General features: G+C 51.4%; 1 protein-coding gene across 3 annotated transcripts in view; it reads right to left on the reverse strand.

The window, feature by feature from the left end:
* ACSS1 (acyl-CoA synthetase short chain family member 1) overlaps positions 1-12338 on the reverse strand; it is a 49976-nt gene extending 37638 nt beyond the window's left edge. For 2 of the 3 annotated variants that reach the window (XM_069495442.1, XM_069495440.1), the window contains exons 1-2: positions 11981-12338; positions 1996-2092 (exon numbers count right to left, since the gene is read on the reverse strand). In XM_069495442.1, the coding sequence (XP_069351543.1) occupies positions 1996-2092; positions 11981-12332 (449 nt within the window). In that variant the 5' untranslated portion in view covers positions 12333-12338. The remainder of the gene's footprint in view (positions 1-1995; positions 2093-11980) is intronic. The other variant, XM_069495441.1, reaches the window with a different exon arrangement.
* Between the last annotated feature and the right edge of the window lie 10554 nt (positions 12339-22892).

Consider the following 22892-nt stretch of genomic DNA (forward strand, 5'->3'; position numbering starts at 1 on the left):
CTCTAGAGTCCCCCATTTCAGTTATGATAATCACCCCCATTGTACAGCTAGGAAAATCATGCCCTGGGAGATCACGCGCTTCCTAAGGTCACCAGCCAGGAGGATGGCGCTCAACCAGAATGTGCCTCCTTCTGTTGACCGGGTGCCACGAGGGCCTGAGGAAGTGCAGGCTGCAGATCCACCACACACAGGGCAAAGGCTGCCAGCGCCTTCCCAGGGGTGCAGCCGCCCGTGCTGAACAGCCACCTGTGAGGCTGAGAGTTGGCAGTTTCTTTCTCCAGGTCACCAGAGACTCTCCTGGGGGCTTGTTGACACACAGACTTCCTGGACACTTGCAAGCATCCTGGTACCCAGGAAACTGCATTGCCACCATCATCCCAACCTTTGTCAGTCCATAGGGTCTCTTTAACTGTGGGTTTGGACTTTGATCTCCAGTTGACAAGGGCTGTGACCATCCTGCGGCACCCTGGGTGCCACCGCATGAGGCACCTGGGCAGGAAAGCACTTTGCTCTGTGGCAGTGTGTGTGTCTGCTGGCAGGACAACCAGCGCCAGTGTCTGGGGGCTTTCCTTGGAGAGGGGAAGAAGAAAACCTCATGTCAAAACCTAAAATGACGAGGAAAATAATTAACCTGTGTCCCTCAATACGAGCTGTATGTACACTTTTCACTCAAACACTAAATAGAAATAGTCACCTGGTCTCACGCCTGTCTAAGGTCTGCAAAACCATTTTGGACTAAGTCTGTTTATTTTTAGAGAGAGAGAATAATAAATACTTCGCTGTACTCATAAATTTGTCTCTGGCCCAGGGCTGCTTCGGTGCACTGGCTGCAGGCCTGAGAACTCCCACGTGGTTGGCATGTGACCGCACACCTCAGCAGGCTGGCCCGTGCCCAGCTCACACACGGCCTGAGGCTGCTTCACACTAACTCGGTGTGCACATGGTGGCATCCAGCCCAGGGGCTGCCGCACACGGTCTGCCTGCCATGGGGTCCAGGCACACCTGAGACAGTGAGGGAAGGGAATTAGCCCTCGGGGAGCACCATGGATGGACCTGCTCACTGCCGGGCCTCCGGGTGTCCAGGTAGCCCCTCAGCACCCCCAGCCCCCGACACATGGTTTTCATCTTTTACTAGGGAATCGCTCCCACGGCTGCAGCCCCCAGTTCCTTTCCAGAGGTTTGTTCACGCACAGACGGAGGTGCGCCAGCGATAGGGAAGCAGTCGAACTGCTAGTAAACTCAAGCAGCCACTTGGTGACCTGGGGTAGACGGAGAGATGTGGCAATAAAGGACACACCTGGGGACATCATGGGCCTGAGATATCCACGTAAGAGAAGTGGAGCCCTAAGCAAAGGGGGCTTTAATGGAGAACCGACATCCTGCACAGAGGGACCCCAAAGCCTCCGAGCAAGGCAGTCCCCTGTGGGAAGCAGCTCTGGGAAGCCCCGTCTAAGCCTACGACGCATGCTCGGTGTCCAGAAGGGTTCTTGGCACATGCAATCTGCTTAAGGAATCAAAGAATAGAAATATCAGCTTTTAATAAAAACTGTTCAAAGACAATGGTATTTATTGTCCCACTCTCATAAGGGTGAGTGGACTGGGCTGGTTTTATTGCTCCAGCACATATTTTGTGCAGCTTGTGTCGTGTTTACTTTTCCTGGGATGAGAGAACATTTCCAAAGCTGAAACACACTCCTTGGTACTCAGACAGTCCCTCCCCCGGAGCCAGACACAGGCACGGGAGACTGGGCCAAACGCCTCCTCTATACCTCCAGCGTTCATGACGTTTGTTGCAAAAGCCCCAGTTCCTTCTATGGGAATCTACAGACATTAAGCGCTGCCAAGTGAACTGAGAAGGCCAGGACTCCTCCCAAGCTGGGTGATCCTGCAGCTAACTGTCCCAGCAGGGGTGTTGGGCGTGTTGTCCCAGCAAACAGACGGGGCGGCCCAGGTTGCCTGCTGGGCACCGAGACCCCACCAGGGGACACACAGTACCTGTAGGTGATCCTCACTTCGGTTCCAGGTTCATCTCGCTCCCAGATCAAAGCCACACTCTCAGGGGACTTCTGGACATGCTGATCCAAGCAGTTGACTGTACAAAAACAGGTTTTGCAGATGTTACAATTGGTGCTTTCAGAGTGAGAATCCAGATGGGTGGTGGGGGGTTTCTAGCTTGCTGAGGAGCCTTGCTCTGCACCCGCTGAGAGGGACTCTGCCCTTATCCATGGAGAGGTTTCTACCTCTTCGCAAGAAGGATGATTGTCAGAGCTGCGAAAACAAAGATGGTCACTACACAAGCACCATCCCAAAGGCGTGAGGTGATTTCCCACCAATATTCTGAAGTGGTCACTTCATGCCAGTGGTCCCAACCCTGGCTGTACATTGGCCTCCCCTGGGCCACCCCCCGCCACCAGTGGGCCCCGGGCTTTCAAAGCTCCTGGATGGTTCTGATGTGTGGCCAGGGGCGGACACCACAGCAGCACTGCTGGAAAGAGCACGGGGCACGCAGGACGCTCCCGCTCCAGTGCGCGGCTGCTGCGGCTGCTCCCCGGGACCCAGGGGGGTCTGCCCCAGGGTGGAGGTGCAAGCCCAGATGAGAGGCCGGGTCCTCTCTCATGTGTTTGACCAGAACCCTAGAAACCAGCCCCTGCTCCAAGAAGTGACTCAACAGTAGGGAAATGCCATCCTGGTTTTCCAGAAGCCTCTGCTCCCCTGCTCTCCATTACCCAAGATCACATGACTTCCCACAGAAACAGAAGGTCAGTTCTGCCGTTTACTGTAAACCTGGGGGTTGCCGGCTCGCGTGCGTTGGCACCCTGCTCGGTGTTCATTGGTCTCAAAGGTGAGCCTGGCTCGGGCCGGCAAATGCTCAGCCCTTCTCCACCCCAAAGCCAGGTGATCACGACGCACTTTCCCACAGCGGGGCCCCAGGTGTGTGGAGAAAGTGAGTCCTGTGAACAGCTTCGGGGTCAGCAGCCACCTCACCTGGTCTCTCAGGGTCACCCCAGTGTCCCATATATAAATTAGCCCCCCAAACATTTAATAAATGAAGATAGATGCCAGGGGAAAAAATTACTAATACTAATAACTGACAGAGGAGAAAAGTTCTTTGAACTACTAGAAAAATAGAAGAGAAGGAATGCCAGAAAAGTAGAAGAGAAGAAAACCGAGAGGAAGGGGCTCAGTGGCAGACCTGGATTTATACACCAAATCCACCATCAGTGTGAGTGTGTGTGTGCGCACAACATGTGTACACACGCACACGTGTAAACCCCACATGAGGCCCTCACCAGGGTCTCCGGTGACGTTTGCAGCCACAGCCCACAGGCACCCAGGCTCTGTGACCTCGCCACCATCAAGCAGGTGGGCAGGGTGGTTGCTCTCTGCTCCAGCACAACATGGTTTATTACTCCACCCCCTGGAAGCCTTCCCCATTTTCCCAAATGATTTTTCTGGGTGACGGGGGGTCTTTTAGGAGCACGGGGGAGAGGGCGTATAAACCCTGCAATGGTTTGTTCAACCAGTCTCCTGGGCGCCACTTCTGCTCCAGGCACCCTGCGGAGTGCAAAGGGAAACACAGGGACAGACGCTCAGCCCCTGCCATGGGTGCAGGAGACAGATGCAACCAAGAAACATGTGAAAGTAACCAACAAACACAAGGTACGCTGCGGCAGGCATCGTGACCAAACAGGAGCACGGAGCTGAATCTACCCTGAGAAGGCAAACCCAAGGAAGAGCCACCTGACACTGAAACAATAATGACCATAAGTGGCTCCATGTAGACAGCGCCCCCTGTGGGCCAGAAGAAGGGACCATCAGTATCTCTTACAGCTGGGAAGAGAGGCCCAGAGAGGTTAAGCAGCCTGCCCAAGGCCACACAGTGGCAGAGCTGGATTCAACGCAGGCAGATCAGCTCCAGAGTCTACGCCGACACCCTGCCCTCCACTGCCAGCCTGTAACAGTCCAGCCAGGCAGTGAAGACTGCTCTAAGAACAGGAGGGAGAAGGGTGAGCCCTGCCAGCAAGGCAAGGACAATTCAGGTAGGTGAGAGGAACAAGGAAACTAGGACGGAGATGGAAGAACAGCAAGGCTGCCAGGGAGAAGGTTAGTAGCTGGCGTAGCAAACATGAGGCAGCCTGGCCCACAGGCTGAGTTCAGCTTACAGATGTGCCGAGTCTGACTGGCGTGTACGTGTATGTGTCTGTGTGTGCACACGTGTGTGTGTATGTATGTGTGAGCATGCTATTCCAGTCCAATATTTTAAAATCAAGAGTTTTCACACTAAAACTATGGATTTCTGGCTTCTGAACAATTAGCAGAGAGGCCACCCCTCATGGTGGCCCTGTCCCCCAGCTGCCGGCCTGTCCCCTTCAGTGACTCTGGGTAGGTTATGGCAAGCCTGGCAAGGCCTGGCCGAGGACGGACACTGCAGAAAGACTCCGAGGAGGACCAGACTTGGGGAAGACCATGCAGGAGAAGTGGCCCTGCAGAAGGAGGCCATGGCTGGCTTGTGCACAGGGGCCTGAGTCCCGGGGCCCTGTAGCCATCACCTGGGAGCTGGTCACAGGTACAAATCCTTAGCCCCACGCAGACCTGCTGAGTTAGAACCGCCTCATAAGAAGTCCCCAGAAGATTTGTGCCCACGCTAGCGTCTGAGAAGCTCTGCTCTGACACGCTCTCTCCACTCTGAATTTGACCTGGAGTCACGTTGTAGAGAGGCCTGCCCAGTGTAAATTGGCAGACAGCCTCTGAGTGCTCCCGTGACCTGCCCAAGGCCCCAGCAGGAGGCAGCAGGAAGGGCTCAGACCTGTTTGACACCACGCCCAGAGTTCATCTCATCACGGGGCTTGCTCCCACGGCAGCCCGGCACCTTCTCACCCAGGGTGGCTGCCCAACTTCCAGCTGAGACCCTCACAGCCTCAGAGCCCAGCAGGGCATCCTGTGCCTGTTTTATGGCCAGCAGGCAGGCAGAGCTGAGGAGGTGAGGGGAGCCCTGCCACAGGACGGATAGCACCCACGGTGAAGCTAGGTGGCCGGTGAGATCAGCCATGTGTCCATCTCTTCCGGGGCCGACAGACGGCACGAGGCCGGCAGGTCATCATGGAGCCCATGTGCAGTGTCCTCAGGTGTCTCTGACACACAGAAGGTGCTCAAAAGTGGCCACCAAGGCCCCCGTAATCTACCTCTCCCCACTGGCTGTGCCAACTCTGGCGAGCTCCTTCTGCCCCAGAGCCTTTCTCTGGTTTCTCCCTGCCTGGGTCGCTGTCCCTTCTGCCCACCCATGCTGCGGGTCTCAGCCTGCGTTTCTCACTCTCTCACTGAGCACCTCCCTTCCTGTGAAGCCCGAGCCTCCCTCTAACTCTGCCCGAGCTGTTCAGTGCTTGCGGCCCTCCTTTGGGCAGGGGCCGAATATCGGTTCACACTTGTATACAGCCAGCCTAACCCAGAGCACAGAGCTGAGGAAGTGCCAAGCTCTGGACAATGGACAGAAGGCCACATCCTTGAGCTGGTGGGGCACACTGGGGTCTAACTGGCACCAGGTTGTCCCCCCAGCTCAAGGGAGGAAACAGACCTTTTTGTCTTTGTGGCTTTGTCCCTCAAGTAGATGTTTTCTCTTTGACCTAAAGTGGAGTTCCTCAACCTCAAGTGGCCTCAGGACCCCCCCTCAAGGCTTGTGAACAAGCAGAAGTCTGGGCCCACCCCAGTCTGATTGAACATTTGCATTTCAATCAGGGTCCCAGGACCACACTCTGACGGAGGGACGTGTGTACATGTGTCCACAGGCACATGTACTTGTGTGTACATTCCAGAGGGTCTTCTTCCTTTTGGGCTGGGTAACTACACATACTTGCCAGCCCTGTGGCATATCTGGCCACAGCCTCACTGGCTGGCAGCCTGAGGTCACAGTTAAAAACCCAAGGTCTAGAGTTCGGCCCCTGTCCTACTCACCAACCATAGACAATACACATGTTACTTAATCCAGATCTGTTTCCTAATCCATGGGTGGGTATATGATCCCAGATTCTGGGTGTGACTGTAAGAATTAGGGGCCATTTGAGACTTTCCTGTTGTGGGTTCAGATTGTGTTGCCAGGGGCAATGCAATAAGCCTTTGCTCACAGCCACCTGGTCGATGCTCAGGTGGCTGATGCTCAGGTGAATGGAGCACCTAGAGAAAGCACAGTGTGGGGTCTGGGAGGGACAGTGGCCCAAAAATGCCGTGTACATGTTGGTTCTTAGCACATATTTATGGTTCCTGCCATTGCATCAATTGCAGGAATAAAAAGAAGGAAGAGTGGGAGGGAGGAAAGGAGAGAAGGTAAGAGAAGGAAGGAAGGGAAGGAAGAGAGAGAAGAAGAAAAGGAAATTAAAAAGAAAAAAACCTTCTGTCCAAAGAACTGGGCAGTGGGACAAGAAAATTCCAAGAACAGTTGGGCAAGGGCCCAGTACAATATAGGGTGTAGCTCAAACCCCGCCTCCTATTTAAGCTTTTCCAAATTTCCCAGCACACAATGACCAATGACCTCTTGTTCCACCTCTCAGTGGCCCACACCATTTACTTCCCTATTCTGCCCGGGCCCACTCTGGGACACAGTGCTAACTATGCCCCCATCTGGGCCACAAGGTTGCTGAGGGCAAGAACCATGTGCCCGAGATTCCTTTATCATGCCGTCCCCCAGCAGCTACAAAGACCTTAAGCAAGTTACCCCAGTGTGGATTTGTTCATTTGCTGACTTATGGTCCAGCTCTTCGTTAGAATGCAAGCATTTTTTGGATTACTTGTATATGAGTTGGAATCTTTATTTCCATCTGTGCAATGGAACCACCAACCCCTCCAGACTGGTGCCGGGAGAATGGGATGAGCCGTTGGGAGCAGAGTGCGGCTCAGCCAGGGTGCTCCATCCTGCTCCCTGGAGTCCAGGTGTGTGCCCAGGGCCCAACACAGCCTGCAGGCGGTTAGCTAATGCCTGTGGGTGGGTCATGGGTTTTTGGTTTTGTTTAAAAAAAAAAAAAAAAACAGAACTCTCAGAGCATTTGCGTTTCCATTATAAAGATGACACACACTAATGTAGGAATTTTCAAGAACTCTTCTTGGCCATCCCTTACCCTCACACACCCCAACTTTAAGTGAAGCCAGCATACAGAAATCCAATTTTAATCAAAATAAACTAGGGAGTTAATATTCACAAAAGGGTTTTCTTTAAATAGTAATCCTCCCTGGTACATTTTAAGATATTACATCAGTCACAAAAATTGTCTTTGCCAACTTTCCAGAGCACCTGCTATTTAAAGTAAGTCATGCCTCTGACAACTGCGGAGAATCCAGACACTGCTCTGGGGAACCCTCCTCTCCAGATTAGGGGTCACACCATCATTTAGATTTCCCTGAAACACTGTAGAAAAGCTACTTTAATCGCTGAGAGAAAATGAGCGAAGGCGTGCAGTAACTTGCCACATCAGGGTCCCTGCTGTCTGAGTTATTGCAGGCATGTCACGGAGAGCAGAGAGCAGCAGTAACATGGTTCTATCCCTGCAATTAATGTTCTGAAAGCATCCAAGAAATCTCTCAGTGCTCAATGCTTGGTTCAAAATAGTTTTTTACATTCTTGCTTGAGTAAGACTACACACACTTAAAAAAATCACTCAAAATTTGGGGCTTAGAAAATAGAGCTTAGTTGTGAGTTTTGAAAGCAACGCGTGTCATTATCCTCCGGTTCTGCATTTGCAACTTCCTGACAGCTTGAGTTTCTATGCCACAGAGCAAAAACATCCATTGGGCCCGACAAAGAGAGCCAAATTTCAAAGGTGGGCAAGAATCTCTCCTAGAACTTGGCTTTCCAAAGAACCTTCTGCATAGCAGTTGTACACAAACGCAAGAGAGGCAAGTCACCTGAGGGAGTGGAGACTCTATCTGCCCTGTCCAGTGGGCCCCTGACACTATAACCCCACCTGGCGATCAGAGCTCCGGAACTGGCAGGATCCTGTGATGCTCTGAGAGCCTTCTTGGCCACCTGCACACCTTCCTAAGCCCACTCCCCACCCATCCCAGGCTGATCAGATGCAAATCCATGTGGTCCATGTCAGATGAAGCATAGCTCTCTTAGCAGCACTGCTGAAGGTCAAGTTCAAAGTCACAGCCTCCGCACATGCTTCATTAATAAATAACAAATGGCCAGTAATTGGGAGTGCTGAGTGCTTTATAGTGTTTTCTCTTTTAATTCTAATGACAGCTGTGGAATGGGCGTGCCCCTATTCCCATTGATAAGAAAACAGGTTCAGTCAGGTAACCTTCCCCAGGGCAGAGGAAGCCTAATAGTTTCTTGCTGGTCCCTTGGACCTCTGGTTGCAGGACATTCCCTGGGCCCAGCCATCATGCTGTGAGAAGCCCTGTGAGGAGCTTTGGGCCACAGTTCCAGTTGAGCCAAGCCTGCAAATTGTCCCAACCCAGGCCACAGACTTGGGAGAGAGAAGTGGACAGATGACTCCTAGCTCAGACATCAGGGAGAAGAAGTAAATAAAATGTACAGGAGGCCGCTGGTGTGGACTGAGCTCCTGCACCAGGCTCCCCTGACCAAACCCAAAGGATGTGCTGAAGGCCCGTCCCACCAAGCCACAACTAAGTTGTTTATCTGACCTTCCGAGAGCTCAGGAGAGCAAGACCATAGCCAAACCCTCAAACATGCCAGTTTAGCTGGCGTGCTAAGGCAGTTCCTTCTGCTTTAACCTTTACAAGGTAAGTGACTTTGAAACAACCAATCTGCTTTTTGTTCTCTGTGCCTGTCTTCTTCAGTCCTTTTCCATTTATAAAACCAACCTCCTCTGCTCAGCCCATTAAACACTCACCCTGTTTTATGGAATGAGGTGTTGCCGGATTACAGAATTAATTGCACATAACATCAATTAAGATCTTTAAACCAGAGTCATCTCCATCAGGCCCTGTCCAAAGTCCTGACCCAGGAAGCCCGTGAGTGTGCTAAAATGACTGAGTGTGCTAAAATGACTGCTATCCCGCACCACCGAGCTTGGGGTACGACTAGAACAGCATTTAGTTACACACTCTCTTTGTTTTACAGATGAGGAAGCAAGAAATCAAACCAAGTTGTGATTCTAAAGACACACCTGGAGCCACTAAACCGTACTGCACCACCCACACACCACTGTTTGTTTGCTGTTTGTTTGTTTGTTTGTTTGTTTAATAGAGCCATCTCCAGCACACTAATCCAGATTTTGCCTGTTTTAGAAGTGCCTTCATCTGCCCTGATTTGTGGTATGCAGGTCAGTGGTACTGAAACCTGAGTGTGCACCTGGAGCACCTGGCGGGCTTGTTGAACATGAGTGGGCCCCACCCCCAGGGCTTCTGATTCCAGATGTCTAGGACAAGCCCCACAACTGGTTTCTAAAAAGTTTCCAGGTAATGATGATGATGCTGGTCTGCAGAATACACCTCAAGGGCCGCTGATATATGTTAAGTTTGCTCCAGGTGGGAACACGAAAAGTATGTATAGGACGGAATGCAGGATGGAATGCGGTTAATGGAAAACTTAGGCTTGTAAAACAATAGCCACAGGAGTCTGGAGAGTCCCCGGAGGAGGTAAAATCTAACAGACAGCTGCAGATGCTGGCATTCCTATCCCCTCTGATAAGGACGGAACTACCCCCTCCCTTATCTCTGCAGGATGAGGCAGATGTGGGGCTCCCAGAAATTGGTTGTTTAAAACTTTTATTGCAGTGGCTGTTCTGGCCCAAGTACTCACAGTACTCACCCCCTACACAAAGGAAACCTCGATAAAACCCAAGGCTTTCCCCTCCCTCAGGGTGGATGTTTTTGGTCTCCACCCGTCTGCACCCAGATGCTCAAATAAACAGCATTTTGCCACACCTGAGGCTTTGTTTGTCTTCCTCTCCAGTCCAGACCTAACAGCATAGATATTCCTGAAGGGGTAATGGGAGTTTTCAAGAGTGATGCTCCTTTGGAACAAGCCACTGACTTTATCACACACCACAGACAGATCAGGCCAAAACACCCCCATCCATCCCATAACTTTGTCAGGGGCTCCCAGGCAGTTGTGGCCTGGTCTGGCCCTTTTGCATACCGTCACCTCTGTGGTTTGCAGACACTGGCGAAGGGCAGAGACAGTGCTGACAGACGGGGGCTGGGGGGCATGCACATTCAAGGTGAGAAAGCTGCTGAAAGCTGCTTTTCTACAAGTCCGTTTTCGGAAGCTCATTTTCTGGCCAAGATAGCCATAAGTCCGAATCTTCAGGAGCAGTGAGTGAAGGGAAAGGAGGCAGAAGAACTGCTTGCTGAGCACACCCCAACCCTGACCTCCTGAGGCCCACAAGAGCCTTGCTGTGTGCCCCGGGAGGCCCGCCCCACTGTCTTATCTGAGAGTGAGGCTGCAATTCTGCACCAGCCAGCTATGGCCTTGACCTCTCCCAAAGGAGCTGCACACTTTCTGTCTCTGTCCTTTAGCAAGCTGCGCTAGTCCCCTTCAAGGGCACATTCCACCAACTCTGCAGATGAAGGGTTTGGGGTTTTTCTTCCAACTAGTTCAAGGACACTTGCTGCTGACTCAATTTTAAAGAAAACACATCTAGTAAGTGACTCATTTTAATTAAACCAGCAAAGTGATATACAGTACAAAAAAAAAAAATTTTGGTCCAAAGTTCCTTTAAGTTCCTTTGTTTGAAAAACAACTGCAAGATACTACCTATAATTTTATGGCATTTCTGAAGGTAACAAACTAAAATTGCTAATGCTTATTGATCACTAATTAGTGCTGGGCCGGCTCCATGCCTTCCAGCACTGTCCTCACAGCCAGCCTAACAGCGGAGAGTAATTGCTCCAGTTTAAAAATGAGGAGACTGAGGCTCAGAGAGGGGAGAACCCGGGACAATGGGCAGGGTGTCACAGAGAGGCCACCTCCAAGCTCCAACCTTGGGAAGGGGCATAATGTTGCATGAAGACCTTCAGGTTCTTTTTTTAAACAACCTCCAAACTACCCCGAACCGGTTGTGAACTCCCAGACCACAGCCCCTCGGTCCGCCCAGGCTGCTAGGCCCCTCCCAGGGCCCACCCCAAGCGTGGCCGCTGCCTGCAGTTCCCGGGCCTTCCCCCCAGCCGCCTAGTCAGCACTTTACTTAGATTGGGGCCAGGGCTCAGTGTAAGTCCCCCAACCCCAAATCTTAACTGAACAGCAGCGGATTCAGGCTCAGCAGATTCCGGACGGTTGGCCGGCTGCTGGGGCTGGTTTCCTGGCGTCTCAAGCCCCACCAGTCTAAAGCCGGCCGTGCGTCTCTGGGGCAGTTCCCTGAGGCTGAGAACAGGAGGCCTGCTGTTACTTCCTTCCCGTGCACAAGCCCCAACAGCAAGGAGGTCACGGATTCCAGCTGCTGGGCCGGATTTTCTCCTCCCCAAGCCACCCCCCATAACTCCTTTTGTTTACGTGGGTTTGTCCCCAGACGGATCTCCGGGCAGAGCAGCTGGCAGTGACAATCGCCACAGGCTTTCGGTTTTTCCCTCCAGCCCCGGGTACGAGAATGGGAAAGTCCCGACTCCTGGGCTCTCGGGTGTCGCCCGCTAGTCCCCGCAGGCGGGCGCCCCGCGGCGCTGTGCACCCCAGTAATTAAACTTTGGAGACAGCGGACCGAGGGCGGCGCTGGGCAAGGCCAGCAGCTGGGCATCTCAAACTGCGGCCCAAGCTGGGAACGTGCATTCGGGGCGCCAGAGTGCGGCAGGCCGGGGGCTGGAGCCTCTGGGGTCCGGTGGGAGTGTGTCGGGAGTGACTTGGAGCCACGGTTTAGAGTGAGTGGAGCAGAATACTGCAGGAGGGGGTCCTGTAGGGCTCTGCCACGACGCTGCTGTGATCAGCCTGGCCCGGGACGGCTGCCGCTGGCGGGAGACTCTTTGAGTCCCCTCATTTGAGTCCCCTAAGGACGCGTGAGTTGGGGGCGTCCTGGATGCCCCGAAGCCCACTCACCAGACACGTTTAACTGGCCTCCCAGGAACCAGCCGATCTTGGCATTGCTGAAGTCGCAGTCCCAGACGGTGTGGAAGGGGGTGTCCCACACGAGTGTGTCCCGCGCCAGGGGCCCCCAGAAGGCGGCCGGCTCCCGGGCTGCCTGCGCGCTCAGCGCGGGGTACAAGCCAGGCTGCGCGGCGGCGGCGGCGGCCGCGGCGGCGGCGGGGGCGCTGCCCGAGAGCCCGGAGGCCCCCCGGCGAGGCGCGCCCATCCCACGCAGCGGCTGCAGCGGCTGCACCGGCTGCCCCGAGCGCCCGCGTAGGCTGCCCAGCAGCCGCCCGACGCTGCGGCCCAGACTCCGCGCCGCCATCTAGCCCGACACCCCGAGGCAGTCTGCGCGTCCCCAAACTGTGCTGCGGGAGGGGGTCGCCCCTTACAGTATCTGCGGGCCCCGCCCCCGCTCCGCCCTCCGGCCACCACCCACTGCTCTGGGGCCCCTTCCCGGTCTGGAGCCCGCCCCGTCCCCACCCCTTCTTCTCCAGCTGTAGAGTAGGAGACCGCCAAGGAAGAGGGGAGCGGCCTGGGGAAGGGGCGCAAGGGAGCGTGGGGAGAGCGGAGGCGCGGGGAGAGCGGGGTCCCGGGGCTCGGCGGGGCCGTGACGCGCTCCGCTGCACTGCGTTCCCGCCCTGGCGCTCCTTGGCGTCGGGCTGTTTTGGTTTCAGTTTGTGCGCTCTTCTTCAAGCCCCCACAGCTGCGCCAAGCTGGCAAGAGCAGAGGCACAGGCGTCCTGGGACGCGGGGACAGGGCCTGGGGCGCGGGACCCTCTGGGATGGGAAGGAGCCGGCACAGAACGTAAGGGACCGGTGGAACCAAGCGCACTGATAGGTCTGAGGGCCAGAGGTCAGCTCAGCATCTCAGAGGCCGAAGCCAAGGTTTTAATCCCTTTATACGCTCCTGAGAGCAACGCCCCTCCCCCTCAGCTTTGCTGGCCCGTACCCCCTACCGCATGCTAAATGGGCGGGCGGTAGGGCGGGGACCTCAGGCCAGGGGCTGTGGAGGCCTGCGTCCACAGGGGGATAGTTTATCACGGAAGCAAACGTTGCCTCCAAACTTGTCTGATTTGGGGCGATGTGGACTTTCTCCAATTGCTCCAGCATCTGTGACTTGGGTTCAAACCCTGGCATTTCTAGTTCTGGGCAAGTTCTTGGGCAAGTTCCTTAACTTCTCTGTGCCTCATTTTCCTTTTTTGGAAAACTGGAATAATGCTTCCTTCTCTGGAAGTGCCATAAAGAATACATTAGATAATTGTAAAACGTCTACCCCTGAGTTGGGTCATAATAAGTTCAATAATGGAAACGGTGTTTTCGCTGTTGTGGAGCCAGGAAGGATAAAAGGAAACCGATATAAAACTGGTCTCTACCTGGTACATAAATATTTCAACACCCAAGAAGTAAACACATGATAAAGTAAACACAGGGGAAGAGAGATTTTGGAGAACTGGTTTGTTGAGTTCTTTGCAAGGGAAGAGCTTTCCTTCTTGCTAGGTGTGAGGTGTGCAGAAGGAAAGAGCCTCCCTTCCCCTTTGGAGGAGCCCCTGCCTGGGCAAGCGGACCCGCCCCCCCCCCACCCCCAACAGGTGTGGAATGCTGCTTCCTGCCAGAGAATGGAAGACTGTGAGGCTGGAAAAACAGTGACAATCACCAGCACTATATGTGCCCTGAACGGTGCCAAGCACTTGACCTGCATTTTCTAATTTAAAAGTTATCTAGTGTTATCAGCCTCTGCCAGTTGTCAACCTCCTGGTGGAACAAATGAGGAAACTGAGCCCAAATAGATGAAAGGACTTACTAAAGACCTAACCCCTGGCTAAAGGAGAGCAGACTGGTACCCAGTGCCCCTAACTACACCATTTGGCCTAAATTCCCATTTTTAATAGCACATATAAAATTGTAAATAGAGAAAGATCCTGTGGCAGGTGGTCCCAAAGATGGCCACCAACATTCAACCCTCGTGTGTATGTGGCGTCGCAACGCTCCACCAAGAAGAGGAACCCGGCTGGCCTTACCGCTTGGACCTGGTGGAAGGGCTGCTCTGACAGCTCTGGGTCTAGGCCCTGAGAGGCCCCATAGCTCCAGCTCCTTCTCTCTTGGAACCCAGCTGCCATGCTGTGCAGAAGCTGGGCTAGCTTTCTGGAAGGAGAGACCCAATAAGAGAACTGAGCTACCCCAGCCCACAGCCAGGGCCAACTCCCAGACAGGAGTGAGGCTGTGGTGGATGTTCTCACCCCAGCAAGACAGCCTCATGAGTGATCCCAGACAACACCCAGGGTGCAAAAGAACCCCCGAGTCAACTCATAGAATCACGAGAAGAAATAAACTGGTGTTTAAGACACTAAATGTTGGGATGGTTTGTTAGCAGTTAGTGTCAACGGAAAAAAACCAAACTCTGTAAAATAATTTTAAAGAGATTTATTCTGAGCCAAATTTGAGGACCATGACCCGGAGCCACGCCCAAGAAGCCTTGAGCAAGTGGACTCATTGTGGCTGGGTTACAGTTTGGTTTTATACATTTCAGGGAGACAGAGGTTACAGGGAAAGTCATAAATCAATACGTGGGAGGCATACATTGGCTTGGCCCGAAAAGGTGGGCCATCTGGATGGGGGGGAGGGGGCGGCTTACAGCTTATAGGTGGGTTTAAAGATTCTTTGGCTTGTAATTGGCTGAAGACAGGAAGCTTTGTCTAAAGGCTTGGAATGTTTTAACAGAGTTGCTGTTTATGAGAGATAAACCACCAATTTGTTGTGTAAATTGAGCACCTGTAGGTTTGTCTTGCATACCCTTAGACCAGTTAATGGGTTACAAAGGATGTCCCCAAGAAGGGAGGGGGGCATGATATGGCATGTCTGACCACCTTCCTCCTGGCAGGCAATTTAGTTTTAGGATATTCCTTTGGCCATGAAGGGGTCCATTCAGTCAGCCAGTAGGAGGGGTGGGGAGAGGAGCAGGGGGTGAGCCTTAAAATTTTATTTTAGTTCACATAGGTAAGGGATAAAATAACTGGGACCAAAAAAATGCATGGCTCTCCTGTGACTCACTGCCCTCTGCCTCTCAGCCCCCTTTACTGGGAGCTTTCCATATTCTGCCCTCCAGGAGTCCCAGTGTCCAAGGGCTCAGTCCTCAGACCTCCCCTCTTCTGCCCCTTAGGAGATAGCAGCCAGCTCTCTATTCTCTGACTCTGAAATTGAGTTTTCTAGCCTGGATCTCACCTCCAAAATTCAGCCCTGTATTCAAATGTGGAACTCACATCTCAAATATCATGCCTTGGGGGTTCTTCCATGTCAGTCCATGGAAATGATATTTGCTTGCTTGACCATATACCCTTGTCACACTCCACGTGCAATCTGTCAGCAAATCCTGGAGGCTCACCTTCAGAATATGTGAAGCAAGGGACTCTTTCCTCATCACCACCCTCTCCCTTCCCCAGTCAAACCACGCCCATCTCTTTTTCCGATTATTTGGCAAGCTTCTAATTGCTTTCCCTCTGGCCCTCTACAGCCTAAGCAGCAGCCAGTGCACTCCTTTTGAAACACAGGTCAGATGAAGTTGCTGTGTAACTTGGAGCCATCAAGGGCTCTCCAGTTCCCTCAAAGTAAAGGCCAAATCCTTACCCTGGCCCACAAGGCCACCCCCTCACTACTTATAGTGTGGCAGATGGACCAGCAGCATTGGTATCACCTGGGCACTTTGTAAAAATGCAGAATGTCAGGCTCCATCTCAGACCTGCTACATCAGAATCTGCATTTTAACAAGTCCCCAGGGAACCTGTGTGCACATTCAAGTTTGGGCAGCACCGCCCTACCTGATCCAGCCTCACCCCACCCCCAGGTCCTCGACTCCCCCTGCTCTCTCCTCACTCACCAGCTCCAGCCATACTGGCCTCCGATTGTCCCTCCAGATGCCAGGTGTGCTCCTGCCTCAGGACCTTTGCCCGAGCCACTCCTTCTGCCTGGACTGCTCTGCCCAGATGCTCACATAGATGCCCCTCACTTCTTTCAGGGCTCATCAAACATCCCTTTATCCAGGAGGCCTTCTCTGTCACCTACGTAAAGTCACACTTCCACCCCTCATTGCCCTAGTCCCAGGGAGTCCTGAGCTCTCATATATTAGCTCTTGGTTTATTTTCTCTCTCCTTCTACCAGGAAGGAGCTCTGGAGAGCAGAGGAGCCAGCTGCTTTGCTCATGACTGTATCCCCGGCACCTGGAACCATCCCCGTGGGGAGTGCATGGGTGATATCTCCCTCTTTCTACTACCTTCATTTTCTACATTTCAATTCTATTACAATGAAAAAAGTACACAGAATTAACTCTATTTAAAACATCCTGTTTCCTGCCAGTTGGATCAGAAGTGATTGTGTGCACATAAAACACTTCAGAACCAACCAGGCAGTGCAGAGTTGCACTTCCTGCTGCCCAAGTTACCCAAGAGACAACCTGGAGACCTTCCTTCTGAGGGTTGTGGCCAAGGCCAAAGTCATCCCTGCTGCTCCCACCCACCCCTGGCAACCAGTAGTCAACTCTCCCAGAACTAGAACAAAGTTGAGCTCCAACCTACCCCCCACCACTCTCCTCCTCCACACGGCTGCTTCCCATGGGGCCGTCAGAGGTTTGGTGGGGACAGCAGGCTGTCCTGGCAGCGCAAGTCCTGTTTCCTCCCCCCAAAGCCCCTGGCTTCAACTTGAAGAGTCCTCTGGCACTGAGCATGCGCAGCATGTTGGCAGGCGCAGGCTGCAGGCATAGGAAGCACTTGGGGAGTTTTGGTGGAAATCTAGGCCTTGTCGTCTATCTCAGGACTGATGTTGAAGTCGGAGACCATAATACAGCCATGATTACTGACCCTCACAACCTGCAGAGATAGATGCTCTTGTCTTCACTTTGCGTCATGAAAAAACAAGCCCAGGGAGGACAAAAGCTCACCCGAGGCCACGCAGCTGACAGGTAGGAGCCACAGCTTTCTGCCTCCAGAGCTTGTTAATTTAGTATCTTTAAGGGGGCAGTCCACTGACACCGCCTCGCGGTTTGCCCTCACAGCTCATGCCACCCCCCCACCCCCCCACTCAGAGAGGCCTCACTGGACGCCCTGAGAAACAGTCCTGTTGACAGAGTCCCCACCCGTCCACTGTGACGTCAGCGCTGCCCTCCGCTGCCTCTTCTCCCCTCCATCCCTTCTTCTGCCTCTCTGTCCGCTTCCTTCTCTCCCTTCGCCCCCACCCCAGCCCTCCCTCAACTCCCACCCCTCTTCTTCTTTGCCACGATGCTCAAAGGGTACCTGCGCGCTTCTCCTGTCTGCACCGCCCGGAGCCGAGGGCTGTCAGCCAGACAGCACGGCCCAGTTACAGTCCCTGCGCCCAACTAGGTCACAATGGGAAGGGGGCGAGGGGAAGACAGACACCAGTTCAAATAGCTGAAGGCAAAACAAAACAAAAAAACCCGTAACAAGGGCTTTAAAGAGGACAGGAGAAGGGTCTCAGGAGGAAGGAGGGACCCGAAAGCTGGGAGTCTGACAGTGGCTGCATGAGGTGACAGGGCTCCGGTTTCCCGCGCTCCCATGAGCTCAGAGGTGGCGATGCCGGGCGGGGGCTCTGTGCAAGTCCTTCTGGGCCGAGGCGGTGGTCCCACGGCCTTACTGCTGCAGCTGCCGCGCACCACGCTGTGGGCGTGCAGGTCGCCCCACTCTGCCCGGTTAACCCAACAACGCACAGCAAAGCAGGGGGCGAGAGAAGTGGACCCTCCAAGAGTCCCAGGTGGAAGCCCAACCCCATAAGCGAGCCTGCTTCCCGGAGCCGCGGGCGCCCCAGCTCCGAACCTCCGCTCTGCACCGTTCTGGTGGCGGTGCGGGGCACAGAGCAGCCAGGCTTCGCGGTGGGGTGCGCTCCCACTCAGCTTTAGCATCGTGCTGACCCGATTCCAGCAACACCGATTCCCAGTAGCTCGTAATAACTCGCCCTGGCGCTACACGGGCACGAAAGGCCAGGGACGACATCCATCCTCAAACCCACAGAAGAGACTTCCCAGGGGACCTTCGCAGCCCACAGTGGTCAAGCAAGCTACCATGAGAGTCATCGACACCTGGGAATGCCAATCTCTTACTTGCCAGGCCTGCAGAGGCAAAGCGAGGGTGGGCCACAGCAAGACCCTCAACTCCCCCCCTTCCCCCAGTTCTGAGCTGCTCTCCGGAGGGAGTCCCCGCTGCGGCAGCAGCACCTCTGCAGTCACAGCGCTCTCAGTGGTGCTCCAGAGCTGTTTCTGCGACCACACGGACACCAGAAGGTCACTCCGAGGGCAAAGCTGTACGAACTTTGAGCCGTGGTCAACGTGCTGCCCGTGTATGAAAACTGGCTTCCTCCGTCATAAAGCCCCAGAGAAAGCCGAGTGTACACACCAGCTGGGGACCCCAAAGGATGTGTATTTATTACTCAGGAGCTAGTATCATCGGTAAGTTTCTTACAGCACAGATGATCGAGAAATTGTAAAGCTGGCCAACACTGCCTCCTGGCGATAGAAGGGTACGTGTAACTCTGAAGCTACTTTCTATCCTGTCTAAGCAGAGTGATGTTTGTAATATTCTGCAACGGTCCCCAGCATTTTTGGCACCAGGGACCGGTTTCATGGAAGACAATTTTTCCATGGACGGGGTCGCTGGGTGGGGGGAGATGGAGCTAGGCGGTGATGCAAGCGATGGGGAGAGGCTGTAAATACAAATAAAGCTTCGCACCAGCCGGCTGCTCACCTCCTGCTGGGCTGCCGGATTCCTAACAGGCCACAGACAAGTAGCAACCAGTAGGCTCGCTCAAGGTCAGGAGTTTGAGACCAGCCTGAGCAAGAGCGAGACCCCGTCTCTACTAAAAATAGAAAGACATTATATGGACAACTAAAAATCTATATAGAAAAAATTAGCCAGCCATAGTGGCGCGTGCCTGTAGTCCCAGCTATCAGGAGGCTGAGGCAGTAGGATCGCTTAAGCCGAGGAGTCTGAGCTAGCTGTGAGCTAAGCTGACGCCACGGCACTCACTCTAGCCTGGGCAACAAAGTGAGACTCTGTCTCAACAAAAAAAAAAAGTAGCAACCAGTGGAGGTGGGGGATTGTGGACTGCAGTTCTACAGGACAAATTAACTAAAAAAACACACTGCAAAGGAGCATTTCCTTAATAAAGAGGCCCTTTGGGAAAGTCTTGATTGATTGATCAACACAAACTGACTATGGCCAGGACAATGTGACAGTCCTGAACTCAAGGAACCCACCCTCTGGTTAAGGAGACTGGAAATCTGTAATAGATGGCAGAGATGAATATTCAGTCAAGGAGGTAGACAGGGTGCATGAAATTTATTAATAAATAGATTTATTTAAAGTCTGATAAATTGGTAAAACATGAAACCCTTGGCTGAAGAGAAATTCTGAGGCAGAGGTCCTGGCAGATGGCCGGCAAACAGGGTGGAATCAAAGAAAAAAAATATATAGCTCAAAATGTATGCTGACTTTGGAATTGGCTTGACAGGGCAGATGTGAACAGAAGGAAGGGCTCTGGGGAAAGCATCAGGTTCTTTGGCTGGGAATTAGGAGAAAGTAAGGGTAGAGGAAAGAAAAGGCTTGCAAAACTTCTTGTCTTGGATGGGGGAGTGATATATTAATAAATGCCAGGTAACTTTAGGTATTGATAGAAAGATGTTTAATTATGTATGTTTAAATTTTATGCATAATTATTAGAAAACTAAAAAGAATGTAAATTCCAGACCATCGGTGAAAGAAATGCAACAAAAGTTGATCACAATCTGTCATGAGATTAGACTGAAAAATAAAATAAAATAAATATTTTAAAAATTTGGTCAATAAAAACAGGAATGGGTGGGATGGTGGGGATGGCAAGTTGGAAAATATAAAATAAGATCATGAGAAATGTTCAAACATCATATCAGGAATTACTATGAATTAATTTCTGCATTATATAGAAATTATATCACAGGTCAAAAGGACAGAAAATCTGGAAAAGAGGATGGAAGACATGGGACATGTAATACACACACACACACACACACACTTGGAATTTCAGAAGGAAAGAATGAGGAGAGGCAATATTCAATGAATTAAAAGCCGTGAAATTTCCAGACTTAATGAAAGATGTACTCAGATTCAGAAAGTACACAAATTCCAAGCAAGTTAAAAAATATATAGCAGCACCTATACACATCATAGCAAAACTGTCAAAAACCAAAGACAAGCAGCAAGTCTTAAAAACAGTCAGAGAGAGAAGACAGATTACCTATACAGGAATGGTAATTAGACTTTACAACTGACAGTTGAGTAATATCTTTGAAGTATTTCAGGAAAATAATTGTCAACCTTGAATAGCATCATTAGTGTCATCTTTGAAGTACAAAATACATTTTCAGACAAACAAAAACTAACAGTTTTCCCCCTAGACTCTCACTGAAGAATTACTTTGGTAAAAGTAAAAGTACCCCAAATAAAAGTCTGCAATGGAAGAAGGACAATGAGCAAGGAAATTGTGACACTCGAGGGTAAGTTTAAACGAACATTAGTGATATGAAATTACAGCAATAATGCCTGCTTCATGGGGTTAAAGAAACAAGATAGAGGCAAAATCCTGAACAACAGGAGCATGGAAAATGATGAGGGAATCAAAAGTAGCATCCTATAATTCTTTTTTTTTTTTTTTTTTTTTTTTTTTTTGAGACAGAGTCTCGCTCTGTTGCCCGGGCTAGAGTGAGTGCCGTGGCGTCAGTCTAGCTCACAGCAACCTCAGACTCCTGGGCTTAAGCGATCCTACTGCCTCAGCCTCCCGAGTAGCTGGGACTACAGGCATGCGCCACCATGCCCGGCTAATTTTTTTTTTGTATATATATATTTTAGTTGGCCAGATAATTTCTTTCTATTTTTAGTAGAGACGGGGTCTCACTCTTGCTCAGGCTGGTCTCGAACTCCTGACCTCGAGCGATCCACCCGCCTCGGCCTCCCAGAGTGCTAGGATTACAGGCGTGAGCCACCGCGCCCGGCCCTATAATTCTTTTAATGTTCAGGATAGTGTTAAGTTTAAATTTATTATGCATGTTTGAGTAACCACAAGTAAAAGCAGAATATATAACTTCTAGTCTAGTAGGGGGGAATTGAGTAAGAAAACTCTGAGTAGTCTGAAAGATGAAAATAAAGGAGAAACAAATTTAAAAGGAAAAAAGAAAAGGTAGCAAAAAATTTAGACACATACAAAAATTAAAGTCGTGAAAATAAATTTTAAAATGTCAACAATTATAATCGATGTAAATGGAGTAGATTCTTTGCTTAAAGGCAAATATTAATGGAATGGATTTTTAAAAGTCCCAACTATATACTCTTGAAAAGATGTACCTAAACTTAAAACATATCTGAGAATGTTGACAATGGAAGGACAGAAAATATTTACCAAATAAATATGAATTAAATATCAGACAAAATGCACTGTAAGAAAAGAGGTAAAGAAGGAAACTATAATACATATGGTAAATGTTCACCAGGAAGATCTAGGAATTCTTAATTTGCATACCCTAATAACTCCAAAAATATGAGCAAAAAATTGACAGAAATACATGGAGAAACTGACAAACTAACCCTCATAATATTTTCAAGCCAGGCATACACACTGTTAAAACCATTTTTTAAAAATTGGCACAGTGACTGTATATCATTTGTATTCACAAAAGTGGTTGTTTGATTGGATTCAAACTTTGTTTACAAAATTGAATTCAGTAAAACCAGTTTATCTGTGCAGATAGGATTTTAGGTCATATTGGTTCTTTCTGATTCTGTGATACTTTCTGTGATGGCTAGGATTATTGTCCTCCCACCCCTCCCCATACCCCACCCAGGCTTTGCCTGAGACCAGGCTTGTGGGCAGGTGTCTTGGCTTGGGAGGGGATCCAGGAAAGAGTGGGGGGGGGGGGGGGCGGGGTGGAATAGCATGAGATGGGAAGGAGGAAATGCCCAGCAAAAGTTCCTTCTCCAGTCTGTCACCTTGAGAGGAAGTAGGGCTGGGTCCCACCAAGACCTTCACTTTGCTGTATAGAATGACTTCGGGGTTCTCCATCAAAGGGGTGGTAGAGGAGCATTTATCACAGGGATTCTTCCCAGTGTTCACAAGCGGCCTTGTGTGCTTGGACTTCCCCGCAGAAGTCCTTCTGTGTCACACAGGTGGAAATGCCAGGCAGGATCCCACTGCCTGCACACTTCAAAGTCAGGGAAGCCCCAGGGCAGGAAGCAAGACCAGTTCCTGCAGCAACAGCCGAAGTAAAAGATGTTCAGGAAGATGTGATTCTTGACAGGAGTGTCCCAGTCAGAAATTTCTTGAAGGATTCTTCACTGTATTACTTGGTAAAATGAAAGGAACCCAGCCCCCAGCACGTGCACACACACACACACACACACACACTCTCCCTTGCAATATTGAGCTACACTGGTAATTGTTATGGAATCCCTGGCCCTCCAGGGGTTCCCTACACATGACATTAAAAGAGATCTCGGGGCCAGGCGAGGTGGCTCACGCCTGTAATCCTAGCACTCTGGGAGGCCGAGGTGGGTGGATGGTTTGCACTCAGGAGTTCGAGACCAGCCTGAGCAAGAGCCAGACCCCGTCTTTACTAAAAATAGAAAGAAATTATATGGGCATCTAAAAATATATATAGAAAAAATTAGCCGGGCATGGTGGCACATGCCTGTAATCCCAGCTACTCAGAAGGCTGAGGCAGGAGGATTGCTTGAGCCCAGGAGTCTGAGATTGCTGTGAGCTAGGCTGATGCCACGGCACTCTAGCCCGGGCAACAGAGTGAGACTCTGTCTCAAAGAAAAAAATAAAATAAAAATAAAAGAGATCTCAGAATCTCCCCA

Source organism: Eulemur rufifrons, chromosome 20 (assembly GCF_041146395.1).
Source record: "Eulemur rufifrons isolate Redbay chromosome 20, OSU_ERuf_1, whole genome shotgun sequence".
NCBI lineage: Eukaryota > Metazoa > Chordata > Mammalia > Primates > Lemuridae > Eulemur > Eulemur rufifrons.